The sequence below is a fragment of the Bubalus bubalis genome, chromosome 2 (assembly GCF_019923935.1).
Source record: "Bubalus bubalis isolate 160015118507 breed Murrah chromosome 2, NDDB_SH_1, whole genome shotgun sequence".
Classification (NCBI taxonomy): Eukaryota; Metazoa; Chordata; class Mammalia; order Artiodactyla; family Bovidae; genus Bubalus; species Bubalus bubalis.
In genome coordinates this window covers 70028468-70051162 of record NC_059158.1, presented here as the reverse complement: position 1 = coordinate 70051162, position 22695 = coordinate 70028468, and the positions used below count along the sequence as shown (strand labels likewise).

The 22695-nt window shown below is 37.7% G+C and overlaps 1 protein-coding gene across 11 annotated transcripts in view; it reads right to left on the bottom strand.

Moving 5' to 3' along the window:
* The window catches only part of CCDC141 (coiled-coil domain containing 141), a 213691-nt gene that overhangs the window by 111651 nt on the left and 79345 nt on the right, over positions 1 to 22695 (bottom strand). For 10 of the 11 annotated variants that reach the window (XM_044932914.2, XM_044932920.2, XM_044932926.2 and 7 more), the window contains exon 6: positions 10153 to 10269. The exons of the other annotated variant lie outside the window; for it this stretch is intronic. In XM_044932914.2, the coding sequence (XP_044788849.2) occupies positions 10153 to 10269 (117 nt within the window). The remainder of the gene's footprint in view (positions 1 to 10152; positions 10270 to 22695) is intronic. 11 annotated transcript variants of the gene reach the window in all.

Sequence of the window (22695 nt, the reverse complement as noted above, 5' to 3'; positions counted from 1 at the left end):
GATCTTCAATTACCGGAGTAATAAATGCAAGCAACAAAAATAAATCAGCTTTTAAGCTCAGAAATCATGTCCACACCTAAACAAACACAAAGATTTATTTAGACTTACATCTTTCAAGTTCTTACAATGTCCCAATACTTCAACTCCATCACTTAAACTCCCTTTCTTTCTACTGCAGTTCTCTCCTTCATAACGTGTCACCCAAAGGGTAGTCCAGAGACCGATAGCATCAATATTACATTGAAATTTGTTAGAAATGCAGATACTCAAGTCTTAGCCCAGATCTCACGAATGACAATATGCATTTTAACATTCCTGGGTAATTCATGAATATACTTTAGTTTTAGTTTTAGCTGTGGTCTAAAATACAGTGAAAGAAAGTCTTTTTACCATTAGATAGATGGACAAGAGACAAATTATTATGGAAGGGGAAATTAACAGATTATATGACCTTATATATAGAAAATTTTAAGGTGTTCTAAGAAAAACTATTAGAGCTATTAAATTAATTCAGCAGAGTTTCAGGGTACAATATTAACACACGAAAATCACTGTCCCTCTATAGACTATAAATGAATAATTTGAAAAGGAAATGAAGAAAAACTTTCATTTACAATAGGATCAAAAAGAATAAAACACTTAAGAATAAATTTAAGGGGATGCAAGATCCATATGCTGAAAATGATTAGAAAAAAACAAACAACTACTGAAAAAGTTAAGAAGACCTAAATAAGTGGAAAGGTATCCTGTGGTCACAGATTAGAAAACCTAATGTTAAAAAGACAATACTCTCAAAGTTATCTACAAATTCCTATTAGAATTGCAATGGACTCTTTTTTAAGAATGGCAAAGTAGATTCTAACGTGTAGAACAGCAAGAGACCCCTGAATAACCATAACAATCTTTGAAAAGAACAAAGTTAGAGAACTCAGTTTCAAATCTTACTATAAAAACTACAGTAATAAAACAGTGTGGCACTGGCATAAGGGCAGACATATAGGTCAATGAAATAGAAGTGAGAGTTCAGAAATAAAACTATGCATTTGTGACCAGTTAGTCTCAATAACACTGGAGTGGGTTGCCACTGCCTTCTTCATTGTGTGAAAGTGAAAAGTGAAAGTGAAGTCGCTCACTCGCGTCCTACTCGGAGTGACCCCATGGACTGCAGCCTACCAGGCTCCTCCATCCATGGGATTTTCTAGGCAAGAGTACTGGAGTGGGGTGCCATTGCCTTCTCCTGGAGAATCCCAGGGACGGCAGAGCCTGGTGGGCTGCCGTCTATGGGGTCGCACAGAGTCGGACACAACCGAAGTGACTTAGCAGCAGCAGCAGCGGTCTCAATAAGGGTGCCAAGACTATTCAATGGAGAAAGAATAGTCTCTTCAACAAATTGTGCTGGAATAACGATATCTGCATGTAAAGAATGGCCCTTTCTTTACATCATATATATAAATTAGCTCAAAATGGAGCAAAACCTAAATGTAAGTGCTAAAGCCACAAAATTATTAGAAAAAAAACACAGGAATAAATCTTCATGACCTTGGATCTGTCAATAGTTTCATAGCTTTGACATCAAAAGCAAAAGCAAGAAAATTAAAAATAGATAACCTGGACTTTTCAAAATTAAAAACTTTTGTTCATCAAAGCACACTCCAGGCAAAGGGGATGAATAAACATTTCTTCAAAGAAGATATTCAAATGGTCATGAAAAGATCTTCAACATCACGAGTTTTTAGCTATTTGTTGTTTAGTCACTAAGTCATATCCAACTCTTTTGCGACCCCATGGACTGTAGCCTGCCCAGCTCCTCTGTCCATGGGATTTCCCAGGTAAGAATACTGGAGTGGGTTGCCAGTCCCTTCTCCAGGGGATCTTCCCAACCCAGGGATCAAACCCATGTCTCCTGCATTATCAGGCAATTCTTTACCACTGAACCACATATTAGCTATTAGGGAAATACAAATAAAAATACCGCAATTGGATAGTACTTCACATACACACACTAGGATGTCTAGGCAAAAAATTTTTTTAACATAAGAACAAGATCATAAAGTAAGTTTTGGCAAGGATGCGAAGTTTAAAGCGCTGTACATGGTGGGGACTGTACATGTGTTCCCATGATGGTGGGAACACAAAACGGTGCAGCTGCTATGTAAAATAGCATAGTGATTCCTCAACAAATTAAATGTAGTATATTTATACCGTAGATTATTCCATCATAAAAAGTAATAATGCATCAATACAGGCTACAATATGGATGGACCTTGAAAACATACTAACAAAGAAATCAGACACAAAAGGCCATTTGTATGATTCCATTTATGACATATCCAGAATAAGTAAGTCCATGGAAAGTTGATTAATGATCATCAGGGGCAGGCGAAGAGAGGAATAAATTGTTTAATGGGTATGGTGTTCCTCTTTAGGGCCATTGAAATATTCTGTAGCTAGATAATGGGACAGTTACACAACATTGTGAATTTACTAAATGTCACTAAAGGTAAGATTTTGTTATATTTATTTTATCATCTTTTTTTATCATGTTGTGCTTGTGTGAGGCATCATGCTAAGTACTAGTGTATGAGAATACAACTAATACTCAATATATAACACCTGCATGAATTAGGTACAGTTATTACCCTCTTTCACAAAAGGGGGAACTTGGGTTCACATATATTAGAAATTTGCCCCAGAGTGTATCAGAAGTAAGCAGAAATGCTAGGCTTTAACTCTAGGCCCTGCGAGTGTACCATTCACTCCAGGGCCATATTTTGAGATACTATGCATTGCTACCTCAATAATATATGCTGTATCTACACAGTTTAGTAATAAACAATCATTAAGAAGCATACTTGAAATATGCATTTGAATAGAGAAATGCTTATGAGATAATGTTAATTGAAAAAACCACACTGCAAAACAACAGATACACAATTTTGCATATAGACACACATACAGTGTATACACGCACAGATACATATACAAGTTTGGAATACTCAGTTTTTTAATATGTTTTATATTGCCTTCTCATTTACATTTACATACACACACTATGAGTGATTTTAATTTTCTCTAGTTTTCAGTTCAGTTCAGTCGCTCAGTCGTGTCCGACTCTTTGCAACCCCATGAACCGCAGCACGCCAGGCCTCTCTGTCCATCACCAACTCCCAGAGTCCACCCAAACCCATGTCCGTTGAGTCAGTGATGCCATCCAACCATCTCATCCTCTGTCGTCCCCTTCTCCTCCTGCCCCCAATCTTTCCCAGCATCAGGGTCTTTTCCAATGAGTCAGCACTTTGCATCAGGTGGCCAAAGTATTGGAATTTCAGTTTCAACCTCAGTCCTTCCAATGAACACCCAGGACTGATCTCCTTTAGGATGGACTGGTTTTAGGTATTTCTAATTGTTCCAAAATAAGAGTGTATTATGTAGTCAGAAAAATAAAACAGTAAACATAGATTTAAGGAGCCACATTCTTGAGGTGGTTCTATTGATGACAATAATGTGCTTAAATTATTCAAATAAGTTTGCAAGAGACTCTGCTTTACTTCCTTATCTCATAGTTATAAATATTTTGTAGCTTTAAGCTTGACTTTTTCCTCTTAACAAACTTTCTGTGGGACCTAAGCACTGATATTTTTTTTAAATCTCCAAATAATATTATTTGAAGGAACTTGATTGAGGCCAAGATCACAAATCCAATTTATGAAATCACTCAGCAACAGCTGGAAAATATTTTCAATGACTTTATTACTAAACTGTGTAAACTTGGAAAATTGGATTAGATGATGAATCATGGAAGACAGTTTTAATCTTGAAGTTGAGAAATGTGAATTCTACTATATTAAAACATTGAAGATGATGTTTCTTTATACCATTTTCAGATTGTTTCCCTTATAAACTTCAAAGACTATTTGGTAATCAAGGACTTTATCAATAATATATACTCACCTATGAAAATTAAGGGTTTCCTGGTGGCTCAGTGGTAAAGAAACTGACTGCCAATGCAGGAGATGCAGGTTTGGTCCCTGGGTCAGGAAGATTCTCTGGGGAAGGAAATATCAACCTGCTCCAGTATTCTTGCTAGGATAATCCCATGTACAGAGGAATCTGGTGGGCTACCATCCATGAGGTCACAGACAGACATGACTTAGCAACTGAGTATGCATACATGAAAATTAATGAGAATATGAACATACATGAAATATATGGGAAAATTCTCTAAGTCAGTGTCTCAAACTTGAGACTTTGCACATCTAATGATTTCCAGATGCAGCTGTCTAGTAACCACACCCTACATAAGGCTTTACGTGGTCTCCTTTAAGCCTTTAAAATAGTCATTCATAACTCCCCTCTCAAAAGACATTATATCCCACCTACAATTATTCTCATTCAAACTTAAGTTTCCTGAGACATTTTTGCCTTCAGCATCACTTCCTTCCGTTCTTATCATTCAGATTTTTTCCAAGGTAATCTAAAATTCAAATTGGTTTAAGCTACTACTCCACTTACATTGTATCTCATTGCTCATCTGGTCTCCAACACAAATGCTTACAAGGGAAGGTATATAATGTAAACAACGGAAGCAAAGGCAGGAGAGGAGGTCAATGAGGAATGGTGGGGACTAAGGCAAACTGAAGCACACATTCCTTTCTAAAGGAAATAGCTATTGCTGGGCTCCAGCCAAGAGTTGCTATGTCTATGTGAAAAGATGAACTTGACATTACCAGGTCTTCCATTTTTTAGAAGGAGCAGGAAATCTGGATTTCATTTTTGATAAAAACATCATTATCTTAAGATTGGTAGTGAATTTTTTAAAATCCTGATCCCCCAAACAAACTACATAAAATCTCCAGGCATGAGATCCAGATGCCAGTATTTTTTCAAAGCCCTTGTGTAAAGTAATTCTAATGTGTACCAACTGCAAAGAGCCTGAACTGAAGTAAGAGTGGACACTATAAAATTTGGGGATTTATAGTCCACCATGGTGGTATGAAAATGACTTTAAATTGAAGATAGCTAAACACTTAGCAGCCGCAGAAATAAGTATCACCTAAACTTAAGTGAAACCTCCTATACAGCTTCCAATGACCCCTTCCCAGGCAGTTTTCTGATTAAAAGAAGACTGACACTGTGCTCAGGAAGTATGAGTTCAGCTGCCACAAACCTTCCCTCGGGATACCCCTAGCCAGGAAGAAGACAGACTGCTCATCTACCATCAAGAAGCCAAATAAAATCTTCCATATTCTCCCACTGAAGCCCTAAAAACTTTTCTTTTGAAAAATTGATCTTTGTAAAACTTTACTTTGGGCTATTTCATGAGTTTTCCATTACTGGAACCTCCCATGTACACTATGTGAAAATAAATCTTGTCTTTACTCCTGTTAATCTGTCTATTTTCAGCTAATTTGCAGGGCCCTAAACCCTGGACCCAAACTGGAAAAGGTTTCCTCCCAACAGAAGCAAATGTTGGTTGCTGAAGGCAGTTCTTGGATAAACATTATTTCTGATGTACAGAAGAAGGAATGTTTATGTCTTCTCAAAGTAGACAATAACAAAGTGTTTCTTAATATATTAGTTTAATACCCCCTACAAACAACTCTGAGCTCCAGACTTTGAATTCAAGCCTTGAGGCACCAAACTGATACAGGATAAAATCTAAGCATATTTAAGGTGCTTAACCAAAGGGTGGTTTATAATCATCCATGCCTGCTATTTCTTAACCTGTTCCATATGTAAAAGGAAAATATTTTTCATGTTTAAAGAAAGTATAATTTAATACTCATAGTTAAAATTACTCACAGTTAAAAGTTGTATTAGAATTTTTTTGAGTTCATTTCTTTCAGTACAGTATAAATAAAGTTTATTAAAAGATTTGAAAGTTGTCATATTTTGTATTTGAATGCATTCCAGTAAGCAATGAGAGAGGAATTTTGAATGTTTATTTAAAAGGAAAATACTGAGTAGACTAACAAGCAATACAGAACAACTCACTGCTGTCTGACTTAGCTGTCGGAGCAGAAACACCTACTTTCCTTTGTGTTACCAGATTATCTATATGTGGTTCATTAATGAATCCGCAGCTTGAGGCCTTATGTCTATGTTAAATCTCCTTTGAAAGAAACACTCCCCCTTCTTATCCTTATACCCACACTCAAAAAAAAAAAAAAGAAAAAGAAAAAGAAAATTCAAGTGTAATATTCTACTTACTGTGTAAGGACATAAAAAATTGGATTCCTCCTCCAAGAATGAGGAATGTCATCGTTAAAAACCACAGATATAAATTATTTGGATGTTTACACCATGGATGGGAGAGGAAACATTTTTGGAGGCACTACTAAAATGGGGGCACCTTCACAAATATATTCTAATTGAATTATTCATGGCTCTTCCTTACAGGTGGGGAAGGTGAGGTTGAGAGAGGTCAAGTATACCCAAGACTGCACAGTGAATGACAGCAGGAATTCAGACTTGTTTTTTCCTATGTAAATGCAACCCGATATATAACTAATATATAACTAATCTTTATTTTTAGAAAACATGCTAGCACAGGTAGGAAGAGTTAGTAAAGAAGGCTAAGGAAAATGTTTGGCCAGCAAATGTCTCTGCTGCTGCTGCTAAGTCGCTTCAGTTGTGTCCGACTCTGTGCGACCCCAGAGACGGCAGCCCACCAGGCTCCCCCATCCCTGGGATTCTCCAGGCAAGAGTACTGGAGTGGGGTGCCATTGCCTTCTCCAATCAAAGGTCTCTAGGTCCTTTCAAAAATCTGAACGTTGTAAACAGGACCAGCATTATGGGTTAAGTGACCTGTGCCACACAGCAACATTTGTTTATAAGGCCCCATGCTTGGTTTAATACTCTGCTGCTGCTATATTGAAATCTCAGTAACTTTTTGAGAAAAGCTTCCATATTTCCATTTTAAACTGGATCCTACAAATTATGTAGCTTTTCCTTACTGAAAAGGCTGACAAAGCAAAGGTAAAGTTTATAGAGAAGAACCTTCCTTGAGGGGTTATTTCTCAGTGTCAGGGCCACATGGCTTTCTGGAGTAGTGTAAGGTCAGATGCCTTAGACAGGAGATATTCTAGGGAACAACTTTCTCGGTGTGATGCTTTCTCTCCCCACTTGCCTGGTCATTGTTTGTCAATGTACCTTTTCAGGAAAGAAAATCAGAGCCCCAACCCAGTACCAATCAGAGGAGATCAACAGGAAAGGACTGGACTCTGACAGGTGGACAGCTAATATATAAAAGAGAAGCAACCTGAGTCTTTCTTGGTGTGCCCTCTTCAACTCTCCATCAGGTAAGCTGGGAAGGATATGGGAAATGGGTCTTTGAAACAAAGCAGGGTTCAGCGTCCAATCAGTGGGAGGTCCTCCTAGGAGTCCCCTCCTTTGTGTGTGTCTGGGGTAAAGGATCCAGACACAAACCAGAAACGGTAGAGCACTAATACTAACAACAAGCTCTCAGAGGCATCTCCTTGTACCCTGAAGCCAATTCACCCAGAAAAGGACAAGCTGGAACATTGGCTTTCACACCTCCCATGCCTTACCAGGTGAAGCTGCTGATATCCCAAGGGAATATTAACCCATAGGGGAAAATAACACCTGATGCACAAACTACACACGGAAATACCTGAGTATGAGAACCAAGAAGTAATGCACTGGACAGACCAAAAATTTAATATATGAATAAAGCACACATTAGGATATAAAGAACGATATTAGATAGATGAAGCAGGAAAAAAAAAATTATGAAGCAGAAGCCGTGTGAGGGATTGGTCATAAAAAACCTAACAGCTGAAGTGAAGAAGTCAACAGAAGAGTTGACCAGCAAGGAGTTCAGTAGAAGGGTCAGTGGACTAGAAGATCAAGTATTGTAAGGAATAAAGAAATGGAAGGCAACCAACATTATGAAGGGTAGAATTAAGACATCAGTATCTATGTTCCAGGACTTTTGAAAGTTATGCTGTATCTAGCAATCACCCTAGTGAAGATCACAAAGAATTACGTAAGTTAGAAGCAACCAGTGTGGTGGAAGGAAACACAAGAAATCTATGCCTTAATACAATTCATGCAGGTTGAAAACATGTAACTCTGTATATATTTTAAGAATGGGAATATGTCTAAAGACATAGACTGTTAGAGTAGATGCCTATGAGAATGGGGATGTGGGGAAGATAAAGATTAAGGGAAAATAATAAAATAAACCAAGAAGCCAACCCTGAGATGAATTAGAGTTTATGTAACTAAGGACCAAACACTTAAAAATAAATACATAAAGATAAGGATGGCTAGGTAGGTCAAAGGAGGCTAAGTCACTATTAAAAGTCACTAGAGAATCACAGAAATGCACTAAAAGGATGTTTCTTTCTTCTGGAAAGAGGGTTTAAAAAGCAGGCATGAATCAAACACCCTTTTTAAATACCAGACACTGTCCTAGGTGCTGGGAATACCAAGATGACGAAGATGCTATCTCCATGTTTAAGAAATGTGGCTGTTTTTCCAGTCTAGTCCATCATTTCAACCATCTCTGAAAACGTGTTTTTCATGTTACTTTAAATTTAATAAGCATAATAGTTACTGTAATTTAAATCCTGTCTCTTTTATAAAACTAAAACTTAAAAGGAGTTTTAAGGTTATCTAGGACCACCTTCTGTGGCCTCAGAATACTCTTGTATTTTTCATACAGCGAAGTTTACTTCTCTGTAAAGACCACGCCCTGTTAGCATGTCTTCTCTAGGGAATAGCCATGGGTAAGGATGGCCTCTGAAACAGTTGCCCTGGGTCTACTGTCTCTGGACTGAACATTGCCAAGACCTTTAACTCTCATCACAGACAAATTGGTCTATCATTGTTTTCCCTTATTCTATCTTATTTAGGAATGATCACCCTCGCCTAACCAACCATCGTTACTCCGTTCATCTGCTCAAATCCCTTCCTCTGAAAGGCCATCCTGGGTCACCCTGGGACAGTGTCACTCCCCCTTCTGCATCTACACTGACGGGGTCTTTTTCAGCCCACGTGACACAGGGACCTCTGCTGTCTTGAATAACCAGTTATCTTGCCATTGGATTATCTAGTGTCACAAACTGATGACCATTGTCATCAATTTTTATCAACAAGTTATGTTTGAGCTTTCATCTCTAAATAGACATTCAATGTTTGAAAGTCTTTAAAGATGCCATTGAGATCAGGGGTTCCAAAGGCCAGCCCACAGTTGAAGGAAAATCTTACAACATATGGAATGCTTCGTAGGAAGTAATAAAACAGCAATTCCCAGAAAACATTCTTTTTTTTTTTTTTAGAAAATAACTTTATTTACAAGGATGCTTTAGAAAAAGAGGTTTCTCTGCCTCAGTTTCCAAAACCAGTTTGGCCCAAAAACTACTCACTGAGTACATGGAGTAATACTCAGCTTCTGTATGAGATCTATAACTGCCTCCTGAGTGGCTCAGGACCCTGAAAAGAAGTAGTCAACTTGTCTGAAACAAGGAGGAGCTTATATTCTGAAAGTCCATTTATAGTAGAGTGAAAACAGTGAATACTTTAATCAGTATTCAAGATTTAGAGAACTTTCTGTTATTAATATCTTGGGTAGTTGATAGTTGTAGGTACAGCTAAGTCATGAAGCTCTGGAATACAACGGGCCAACCCTACTAGGCAATGGTTGAAAATAACGATGTCAAAACAATACATTTTTACATGTTTGGGAGGATGGGTTTGGAAGGGTGGTGGGAGAGGAAGCAGCAGATTGTGTTTACCTAGAACAGGTTTTTTTTTTTTTTTTAATCAAAATGGAGCACCAGAAAACTTAGAAAATCTTTACAGACTCTCATATGTACAAATAAGTCAATTTCCAAACAACAAAGACTCAATGGCGAGAGGAACACTGCTAGAGGTTGTTCTGCTCCTCCTGCTCTCCACGCTTGATGGTTCCATTTTACACATCTAAGCACCTCCAAGTGCTTGCCTGACTGGTAGCAATTACTTTTTGCAAAACTAAGAACATGAAACAAGTTAAGGAAAATACAAATGCGAACAGCAAGCAAATTATACAAAACCAGTTTTTACTACTCCACTATATTACCCATAGAAGTGTATTCAAGAGAAGTCCATGCAGTTTTCAGTTATTTTTTTTAATGAGTCTCTTACCTTTGCTTTTATTATCAGCTCCTCATGCTTATGAATAAGCTCCTCATTGTCTGAAAGAGATGTACCTAGACCTTGTTCCTCTAAATCTCTTATAGTTTTCTGAAACCAACATGTGACCTGGGTAAGAAGCAACAAAGAGAGGTCAAATTTCAGATATTAGAATAAATGAATCAAAATTCTCCATGTTTTTAAAACAAACTACTTCAATTTTTTTAATATAAACTCATGTGTTTCATTAATATGATCAGGTTTTTTCTTCATTTCAATCTTTTCATTTCATTTTTCTTCATTTCAGTCTCTACATGCTTAAGAGAAAAAACAAAATAATACCCCCAAATTATAAAAACAGCATATCATTTCACTGGATCACATAGCATGAAGAAAATAATTTAAATTCAAAATCTCCTAACAAACAAGAACCAAAATAGATCCCACACAGTCTATAAACCATGCATTCTTTTAGACTATAAACCTTCTTTTCTGTATAAGATGATCAATCTGAGTATAGTTACATTGTTAAGTGAAGATATGAAATAGCATTTGTAGAATTATATTTCTACTATTAGAAGACAATGTACAAATACTTAGTTTGCTACAACTCCTGAATATCTATATCCAAAAAAATGAATGGAGAAGCTACTAAAGTTCCATAGACCTTATAAATAGCTAAGGACATAACTTACAATCCCTTAGACTTGATTTACAGTACGCATCTTACAAGTGTTTAAACAACAAATAAAAGACATAAAAGAAGCTGCATTTTTTAAGAATGATCATATAAGTTGACATGAGACTGATAAAAAAAATTCCCTGATAGCTCAGTTGGTAAAGAATACACCTGCAATGCAGGAGACCCCAGTTCGATTCCTGGGTCGGGAAGATCTGCTAGACAAGGGATAGGCAATATAAACCAGTCAGTGCTAAAGGAAATCAGTCCTGAATATTCTTTGGAAGGACTGATGCTGAGGCTGAAGCTTCAATACTTTGGCCACCTGATGTGAAGAACTGATTCATTGTAAAAGACTCTGATGATGGGAAAGACTGAAGGCAAGAGGAGAAGGGGACAACACAGGATGAGATGGTTGGATGGCATCACTGACTCAATAGACACGAGTTTGAGCAAGCTCCGGGAGTTGGTGAAGGACAGGGAAGCCTGGCGTGCTGCAGTCCATGGGGTCTCAAAGAGTTGGACACGACTGAGTGACTGAACTGAACTGAGACCAATAACATGTGGCTCCAGGATACAGATTCCTTGTCCCAGTGAAAGGAGAGTTGGATTTTTACTCTCAAATCTTATACAGCATTATTCTTATGATCACATCGTAGCTACTGATTCCTAAGATCCCACTAGCTAGATAGTTTGCTAGCTGTTTTCTGGGCATCATCTCTTTGTCTCTCAACAACTCTGTAACAAGTATGATACTATATTGACCTTGCAGAGATAAACAGAGGTTAAGCAACTTATCCAGGGCCAATAGTAAATGGCAGAGCTAGGATTTGTCCCCAAACCTATATTATTCCAAAGTCCATGCTCTTTCCACTGTGCCCTGTTGTTATCGTCAGGTAACAGAAAGTCTTTGGTCATCAGAGGAAATTACTTCACATTTGCGAAATGAATCCCAGCAGCCCACTCAAAGTGGTGGGCATTGTCCAGAATATACACTGTGTCTTTCTTCAGCCTACTTTATCTTGACTGCAGCAGCCTCAGGATTTATCTGTATTTTTATAACATGGAGGAATGTGGCCAGGGAGAAAGCTAGGTTAGTCCTGAAGTCCTGAAAGTCCACACAATAAACATATACCCACCCCCACACACATACGTACACACTACAGAGAAGTCAAGTTAGGGATTACATAGGATAATACCCTCCATTACTGTTACAGGGCTGATAACATCACACAGCTAGACCTATACTTGGCATAGATCTAGACCAAGTATATAGATGCTTGGTATAAGTGTTGGCTGTCTAGACCAAGACTTAGCATTTTCCAGCATGGAATAAGCAGTCAAGTGGGCAGCAAGAGGGTTTCTCCAGCTTTCTGCTAATAGGAAACCCTTGTTAACCAGCATTTTAGGCTAGTGTCAGTGCAAGGAAAAGACTGATAGTGACCCTGAAGCAGTTTCCATGTGAAGTCTGCCTCATTCTCTTCAGAATATTTGGTACTCTGTGCATAATACAGCCATTAGCCAGTGCCTATATCTAAAGTACCATGTTTATGTGTTTATAACTCTCTGAAGGTGGTTTGTCTTTCTGGCAGCCCAGAAATTAGACCTAAATGATATGTATTGCATGCATATTAGAACCCTTGGAGAGTATTTTATCAAGAGCTACCAAATCTGTACATTAATTTATTAAATTGCATTAAAAATCTCACAAAAGATGCTATAGGCCTGCATAAAAACAAAAAAAAGGGATGATTTAAGGGTTTTATCAAAGAAAAATGGCTCATGAATATAACTAACTTTCAGAAATCCTTTATTTTATTAAGTGCCAGGAGTGAGCTTCATCTATTTTTATCTAAAGTAGTAGGAACTCAGAAATCTGAAGAATGCTTTAATAGGGAAAGTTAATACAGAATCTGAGTGAAGAAAACATGGGGGCAAACAGGTGCTCACTAATCTCTAAAAACAGGTGAGAAGTCTGATCCCTCAGATAATCCTGTTCGATTTTGTGAGTCAAAGATTTGTCATCTAACACATGTCAACCGTGATGAATGCCAGGAAGGAGTCAGTTATTTTGATTTTTTAAGGTATCTTCTGACATCATCTCCTAGATTTGGCAAATACTATTTTAACCTCCAAAGGATACTACTCCTTTGGGCATGCCCATACATATTTCCTATAAGAGAATGTAGTTCAAGATCTACAGTGGTATTCCATATATCCTGGTCATACACCTGCCTAACAAAGCATACCAAGTCTCTAGGGCTATACATTTTTACTACCTAAATGCACCCTGGGAAGAAACTTGAAAATGAAGTGGCATAACACTCGGAAGAAAATGGTTCATCATGGGGGTGTTAAATCTCATCATGAGGCAGTCACACACATGAGCAGCATCTTAGATCAGATTTACTTTATGTGCTGTGAGATGCACACAGAATAGATTGAGTCTTTCTGATGAAAAAGCTAGACAACCCAAATAACTGACAGCATGTCAACCATAATGTAAATCAGTCATTGTATCATCCTGTGCGTAGCGACTGCAGACAGCTGCATAGATACTCCAAGAACATTTTTTATAAGCATTAGATTATATCAGCAGTTATCCCAAAGCCTGAGTGATAAGGACACTAAATGATGCATCAGGACATTCTTTGAACATGGGCCCTGCAAAAGGATAAAAACCATGAGTTGAGAGCTGGAAACATGTGGAAAGAAAGAAAGAACAAAAATTCAGTGTGCACCGGGCATTGGTTCTGGGTGATGATGGACTAAGGGGGAAAATGAGAATATTGTTCCTTTCTCTTCCCGGTTCTTACCTTTTAGATTGATCTAAGTGATGTGTTTGTGGTCATCTCACCTGTCTGACATGAGATTCTAAGTACTCAGTGCTCAGAGGATGTATAACTAAGGTGGAGAAGGAGTGGGGTAGATTTTTTTGCAGAGGGGAGGTGGGGATTGGAAAGAAACACCTACCAGAGGGTGAAGGAAGACAGAGTGAAGAGGAAGGGACATCAACAAAGATGCACAGAAAGAGCAATCAGGGATGTTCAGTAAAAACCAAGGGGTTCCTTGGAAGTTAAATAGAGATACCAGGAAAACTCAGTCAAATGGTACAGACCTGCGTTGTCCTAAACAAGTAGCTACTAACCACACATGGCTATTGAGTACTTGGAATGTGACAAACTCAAATTGAGATATGCTCTAAGTATAAAATGCACAAATGATTTCATATAGTTAGTATAAAAAATAATGAAAATATATTGTTAAGAATGTTAATATTGCTTCAATGCTGAACTACTATTTTAGATATGTTGGATTAAACAAAATGTGTTCTTGCTTTTCACTTTTTTACGTGTGTGTGTGTGTGCAGGCTCAGTCACTTCAGTTGTGTCCAACTCTTTGTGACCCTATCAACTGTAGCCCGCCAGGCTCCTCTGTCCATGGGATTCTCCAGGCAAGAATACTGGTGTGGGGTGCCATGCCCTCCTCCAGGGGATCTTCCTGACCCAGGGATCGAATCTATGTCTCCTGTATCGCAGGTAGATGCTTTATCATTGTGCCACCGGAGAAGCCCATTTTTACATGGCTTTTTACCTTTTTTCACTTTTCAATGTAGCTAAGAGAATTAAAAAATCACATTTATGGCTTATATTGTATTTCTTATTGGATGGTTCTATAATTTAAGGGTATTCAGAATATCCTTAATCTGTTAAATGTAGATCTAAGGACTAAGTATCACAGACAATTTAAAATAGCAGAATCAAGAGAACAGTGGGATGAGATACTGGTTGGTAAACATGAATGGGTCACTGAGTAGGGGTGAGGCAGTAAAACTAATGACTCTTTTGAAGAAGTTTATTGGCTAAGGAAAGGGGGGCTCAGACACCAGCTTTGAGGAAAGCAGAGGTAACGTAACAGATGGGTTCTTCCCAACTTTTTTTTATGTGATTAGATGAGATGTAAGCATTTCAGTCTGGGGAACTGAAGATGCCTTAAGCAGAACTGAGGCAGGAATGTACCAGAAAGAGTGGGAAGTTTGGGAGAGAACACTACTGAACTTATCAGCTTTGGGCAAGGAAAGGCTAGTTTTTGCAATATTGAATAACACAGTCTCACCTTGAGCCCTGCTGGGAGATAAGAATGAGGAAAGAGAGTGGACAGGGCCTTCCCAGATCAGGGTCAGGTATTATTCCAGGCAGGTCTCGGATTTTCTCGAGCAATCTTTACACCTCCTACAAAGGAGACAGTTGCTTTTTCAATAGATAAATAGGGTAAGCAAGTCATTCAAGGTCACACAGGCAACAAGAGGAGAGTCCCACAGCATGAGGCAGAAGGGCTGTGGTCAGAGAGTTCCCTTCACCACATCTGTCTGGAGAACCGAAATCCAGAGAAGAGGGAATGGTTCTTATTAGGCTATGTTTATGAATGTTCTTAAGAGAAAACCAAAATGCAATACTATAGTTACAGAGTTTAATTCTAATATGGAAGTAAGTCCTGTGAATAATCACGGGGCCTCAATGGAAACGCCACGTTAGAGAGAACGGACATGGGGGCCAGGCATGCCAGAAGCACTGCCTCAGGGGAAGAGCCTGATGAGGATAAACTGAGAATCCCCTTACCCAACAGCACACTCCAAAGTCAGGACTGAAACACTGGGAACAAAAGCAATAGAAAAATGCTCTGTCAAGGACAAACAACTCAGGTGACAAGAAGGTGAACTTTTGCTACACTCAAAGCTAGGCATCACATGACCATAAACTTTCCTGGTCTCTTTTTCTGTACTTGGTTCTACAATCCAAAGTCAGATCTTATTTTTTTGATCTTTGTTTAAAACTATGCTGGAGGAGCCATGCTAGCAATAAGCAATTCATACATCTTAACAGAAATGCTTAAGGGAAGATGAAAATCTCTCCAAAGTCCTTTCATTTTCTTTTCCACGTGCAGAACAGTTTTTGTCAAATAACAAGCTACTATTAGAAACAAAAAACTGATAAAGGAGGGAAAAGGCATCAATTACATATCTTATTCAACTCAAGATGTTCTGACAGTCTTTCTATTATCAAAAAAAAGGTGGTTTCAGCTATGGTTGATGGCCACAGGTGACAGTTCTAATGTCTGGTTTGATCCTGAAGACATGGTAGTATTATAACAACCATTTTAGCTTCCACAAGGTTTTGTTCTTTTCCTTTTTTACAGTAGGGAAACCAGTTGCTATTATTTTGTATTAGGCAATCTCATCAAATGTGCTCTGTATATAGCTAGGCAATAACCAGACTTCAAATATCCATTAGCTCCATTAGGAGATAATACATATTAGAGGGGGGTTCCCTTGTGGCTCAAATGGTAAAGAATCCACCTGCAATGCGAGAGACCTAGATTCGATCGCTAGGTCAGGAAGACCCCCTGAAAAAGGAAATGGCATGAAATTTTTGTCTTTGATGTTTGTATTTGAGGGCTCAGAAGCAGGGAAAGAAAGAATTTCCTGCCCAAAATGTGGCTTGAGATGTATTCTGGGACTGATCTAATTATTGGCTTGTTATTATTTGGACTTCATCTCAGATTCTAGGAGCATAAAGCTCACAATCTTCTTATGTGGAACTTGGAAGCCCTCCATGAATTACTGAAGTCAACTGGAAGGCATTAGCATCTCCTCAACAAATTATCAAATCCCAGTATTCCCTACTGATGGGCAGTAGGAAAGCTAAAATACATTGCTTGTCTTGAGGCAAAATTTCTGTTACTTCAACAGCTTCGCAGATAATCTATCTCCCTGTCTGGAATCATAATTTTATGTATTTAATTATTCTGACTTGTGCTAACATATCTGTCTTCTGATTATTTTGACTTATGTTAATGTATCACTTCTCTTGTCACATCTATATTTCAAGAAAAATGACATTAAGGACTTCTTCTTTTCCCAAGATGGCCCTCAACTCTTGTTTGTGTTTAGGCAGTTTCTTAACTTCCAACTACTTAAACAGTGGAAACTATTTAATCCAACAAATAAAATCAATACAGTGGTAGTTTCTGGACCTAAATTCTATTTCTAGCATTAACTCTGAGCCATTAAGAAGAATCCTACCAGCAGCAGAAGGAAGTCTATTTTTCAAGAAAGGAAACAGAGACCCAGCCCAGTGTCTGAGTAATGTGCATCTCTGCCTAAGATATCTAGGGTGTGATTTTCCCAGTACAATTTAGTTCCCACCCTAAATGATCGGGAGCCATTTGCTGTATATGTGCATATGAGAAAGAGAAAGAGAGAGAGAGAGAAAGAGAGAGAAGGGAGAAGAACATACAGGTCTACTTGGGAGTAAGACCGAAGTTTGACATTTTCATATTATCATCCCAGATCCTAGGTCATGCAACTGATGGAGTTCACACTGAAGCTCTGGCCGAAACGCTGGGTTGTCGGGAAAAAGGGAGAGTCAGAAACTATCACACAAACAGATAAACAACTATTACATTTTAAAGTGTGTTTTATCCTTTTAAAGTGTGCTTAGTTTGTTTGCTTATGAGTCACCCTATAAAAAGCACTAATATTAACCAGGCTTCTTTGTATCTCTGGGAACCATGTACATGAGGATGGAGGAGACTGAGTTCTACTCCCCGCACGGTATGGAGCAGCAGTGGTGTTGAGAAAAGGAAAGCCAACAGTTTCCAGCACCAGAGGCAGGGGGAAAAAAAGGGCTCAGGGTGCTGGAAAGATCCAGGCACACAGCTTAAGGAGAGGCCGCTAACCTGGATATACAATGGAAAGAGGCATGCAATGGGAGCCATGCGGAGCTTTTTCTAGGTAGCATACACAGGAAACAGCTATGTCAGCAGTCTTATCACGGGTGAGAATGTAATTTGGTCACAGTGCATGTCACCCAATCCTCTTACCAACCTTAAGTAATGGTGTCTAATTAAAATGCTGTGAAGCCATCAGTCCAACTGAACGGAATATTGAGGACAAAAACCAAGTTTGATGAAAATGTAATCAATTACAACAGGTATAAATGAGCTAAAGAAATTGTGAAAGTGTGGAGAAAGGGAGAGGAAAATTGATTTTTAACCTAATTTTACAAACAAAGTTGAGCTTTCGAATAAAATAGTCTGTATACTAAGCCATGAAATGGCATTTATTCACCCTCCACATAATTTTAGAAAGCTAAGATTATTGAGTGATTTAGAAAACTGGTATGGGACCTGGCTAATTCAGTGATTATCCAGTAAAGCTCAGAAAGTAATCATCAAAAGATGTAGTGATATGCTGAACATGTGGACATTTATTGAGCACTGACATATATCAAGCGGTGCTCCAAGAATTTTTACGTATATACTCTTGTTTATTTCTGTAACAAATTTATAAATAGATATTGTTATTATTCCCAATTTATAGAAAAGGAAACTGAGGCACAGAGACTGAGTAACTTGCCCAAAGCCATATCATAAGTAAATGTGAAATTTGGGATTGCTATCCACACCCTCTGTACCAGAGTCCCTCTGTTACTACATTTGACAGGCAATGCCATTGAAAGTAATAGTGGGAACATGCATTCTAATTAGGAGGGGGTTCTATTGCTTTCAAAATCACATGCTTTTCCTACAAACACTAAGATATTTTGCATAACTTAGAGTGAATTCTAGAAATAGTGTATGTGCTAAAAATAAAATTCTGTGATAAATTTTAATCTATGAGTGTTTGGAAAGTCACGGATATCTGTCACTGGACCAAACTATCAGATACCATATCCATTAATAAGTTAATTCAACCTTTATTTTGGTCTTATGTCACCCAATGACAAAATGCTATATTCACAGTAGGGGAGTGGATAAATTAGGAGTTCAGGATTAACGTATACACACTACTGTATATGAAATAGGTAAACAAGGACCTACCTGTTTAGCACAGGGGAATACATTTAATATGTTTTAACAATCTATAATGGAAAGGGCTTTCCTTTCCATTATATGCACACACACATACATAGACACACATCTATATAAAACTGAATCACTTGCTGTACAATTGAAACTAACACAACATTGTAAATTAACTATACTTCAATTTAAAAAATTAAGCTAAATTCAAAGATTTTTTTTTCATTTTGATTGTGATTGCATTAATTTTATTTTATTTTTAAACTTTACAAAATTGTATTAGTTTTGCCAAATATCAAAATGAATCCGCCACAGGTATACATGTGTTCCCCATCAAAAACTTGTTTAGCACAGGGGAATACATTTAATATCTTTTAACAATCTATAATGGAAAGGGCTTCCCAGGTGGCACAGTGGTGAAGAATCTGACTGCCAATGAAGGAGATGCAAGAGATGCAGATTTAATCTCTGGGTTGGGAAGATCCCTTGGAGTAACCCATTAACTGGAAATGGCAACCGATTCCAGTATTCTTGCCTGGAAAATTCCATGGACAGAGAAGCCTGGAGGTCTACAGTCCATGGGGGGTCACAAAGAGTCAGACACAATTGAATGACTGAGCATACACACGTAATGGAAAAGAATGAAAAAGAATGTATATAGATATACACGCACATACATAGACACACACATATATAAAACTGAATCACTTGCTGTACACTTGAAACTAACACAACATTGTAAATTAATTATACTTAATTTAAAAAATTAAGCTAAATTCAAAGATTTTTTAAAACCCTCACTGTGTTGTATCCACTAAGCTAGGCAATTTTTTGTTAGTTCATATTAATTTAAGCTGGTCAACCATTCAAGGTCTAAATCCTGGTTAGAAGGTAGTATCATTTAAAGGAGAATATACATGTATGTGCACACATCTGTTGGAGAAAGAAATGGCAGCCCACTCTAGTGTTCTTGCCTGGAGAATCCTGTGGATGGAGGAGCCTGGTGGGCTGCTGTCCACAGGGTTGCACAGAGTCGGACACGACTGAAGCAACTTAGCATGCATGCATGCATTGGAGAAGGAAATGGCAACCCACTCCAGTGTTCTTGCCTGGAGAATCCCAGGGATGGGGGAGCCTGGTGGGCTGCCATCTATGGGGTCGCACGGTCGGACATGACTGAAGCGACTTAGCAGCAGCAGCAGCATACATCTGTGGACACACACACAGGGTTTTATAGTTGCCCAGCAGGTACAAGACATGTGCCCTGATGCCGTGCTTACACTGTCATTGCAGATGTCATTTTAATTGCCTATTGCATGTGATTATGATATACGTGGTACTCAAATTTAGAAAACGTCCAAATATGAATTCTATTACCCACTTTTCTTCCCACAAAGATGGGTATCTTGTAAGCCATATGTGATCTGGGTAGTAAAAAGATTATCTGCCTTTATGTCTTATTTAATTCTCCTAGATGTCCTTGATAGTGTCTTGCACAAAAAGACCATGAATAACTTCGTTTTAATTTATTTGTTTGTCTCACTTATTCCTGATTGGAGCAATTGAGAAAAATTACATTCATAAATCTTATTGCCAAGATAATTAATTATGCACGAAATACTCCAAGCTGCTTCTGATTCTCATTAATGAAGCAGATTATCTGCAAAATAAGATGCTGCTGGAGTTGGGAAAAAAGGTCAGCTACTCATCTTTAAATGTAAAACAAGTGCACATTTTTACATCTGAAAAACAAAGAGAGGACATGCTATGATTACGTTTTTCAGGCTATCACATCCCAATTAAGATAGAAAAAAGTATGTGGTCTTCATCTGCTTTTTTTCTGAAATTGATGTAAATTTTAAGTTGCCATCATTGTGGTCACCTAATTTCTTTTCCAAAGGAAATTAGCTAAACTATTACAGTTCAAAAGCATTAGGTTATAAGCACTTAGAAACAGAGGAGTATTAAATGCATCTTTTAAATGGCTCTTATGAGAGAAGATGCATTAGATATTCAGACACTCACGTTGTTATTCATCAGTAATCTTTGCTCTAATTCTCCATTTAATGTTCCTTCTTCTTACATGGTTAAAATGATTGACAAAGCTGATATTTTATTAATGGAAGGTTTGACAGTTCCTGTGTTCCCTAAAAAAAAGTACAGAACTGACAAAATTATCTTTACCCTCCAATGAAGCATGTGTCTCTGTGGTTCCAGTGTTCCAGGCTTTATGGGGTAGTTCATCCGGGAACATGACAATCACAGAACTCAAATTACTAACAGGAACATGACAATCATAGAACTCAAATTACTAACAGAGTCACATTCAATTTGGTGTCCCTGCTGCTAATCTTCCTCAGTGTATCTTCAACAAAACTTTAACATAGACCATTCAGGAAAAACTTGAAAACTTAGGTAAGATAATTATGCTTCTATCTACCTGGATTTAAAAATCTTTCCTGTTCACATAATTATCAATATAGTAAATCTCACTTATTATTTATAATAGTGAGAAACTGAAGAGACTCTACTTCCACATCAATAAGATATTAAATTGTGCTACATTCAGAGGGTGAAATACAACATGAAAATTATCTATGGTATTTTTGACACAAGACTATGTCTAGGACATGTTTAATTTGAGTATTAGGTAATAAGATAACAGATAATATGCACAGGTTATTAGTTTTTGTTTGCTTGTTTTGCTATTTCTTTAATAAATGTATGTGTGCCTGTGATATACTCATGCTTGGATAAAAGTCTAAAACACAGCAGAAGTCAAATGTTAATTTGCAATTATTTGTATGGATAGTAATCTAATCTATAGTTTTAACTCATTAATAGATAAACATTAAATCATAAGCAGAAAAATATAATTCTATTTTTTTTGAATTGCTAATTGAGTTTCCATTAAACAAGTATGGCTAAGATTATAAAAGTGACTTATTTGATCATACCCTGTGAAAGCAAAATAAATAATGAATTTAGCCTTTAATGCAAGACCAATCTTTGTGAGAGCAAAGATGAGTAGGATTGGGGGAGCAGGTAGTGCATTGAGTCTTCACTGTTCTTTTCAGACGTGATGATAAAAAAAGCTAATACTAATATTGCATTTTCCATGTACCAGGTACTGTTCTAGCACTTGACATACAATAGCTCGTTTTATTACCTCACATTTTACAGAAGGTTCATTTGATGGGTTGAGATAAGAAAAGACATTTGATGGGTTTCCCTGATGAGAAAACTCAGGGAGGTTAAATAATTGCACAGGTACTCAACTGGTAAATGGCAGAGTCAGGATTCGAATGCAGTCAACAAGCTCCAATACTTTGGCCACCTGATGCAAAGAACTGACTCACTGGAAAAGACCCTGAGGATGGGAAAGATTGAAGGCGAGAGGAGAAGGGGATGACTGAGGATGAGATGGTTGGATGGAATCACCAACTCTATGGACATGAGTTTGAGTAAGCTCCAGGAGTTGGTGATGGGCAGGGAAGCCTGGAGGGCTGCAGTCCATGGGGTCACAAAAAGTCGGACATGACTGAGTGACTGAACTGAACTGAGCAAGCTGGTCCCAAGATCTGTGATCATAAAAGCACAAAGAAACAACAGTGACCATTATTAAATACTTGAGCTGCTGCTACTGGTATTTGTGAAAGAAAACGTAACATGGGATATTTTAAGACAAAGCGTCTTAAATTTTATATGTAAGGAAAGTATTAATTTATTTATTGATATACTTTAAAAATTTATTTTTTGGTCTCATGATCTTTTTTTTTTTTTTTCTTTTGGACACACACGGCACATGGGATCTTAGCTCCCTGACCATGGATCAAACCCATAATCCCTGCAGTAGAAGCACAGAGTTTTAACCACTGGACTGCCAGGAAAGTCCCTCATGATCTTTTTATAAAAATTCTTATTGAAATATAGTTGATTTACAATGTTGTGTAAGTTTCAGATATACAGCAATATATATATTTATATATACACACAGACATAATCAGTTATAA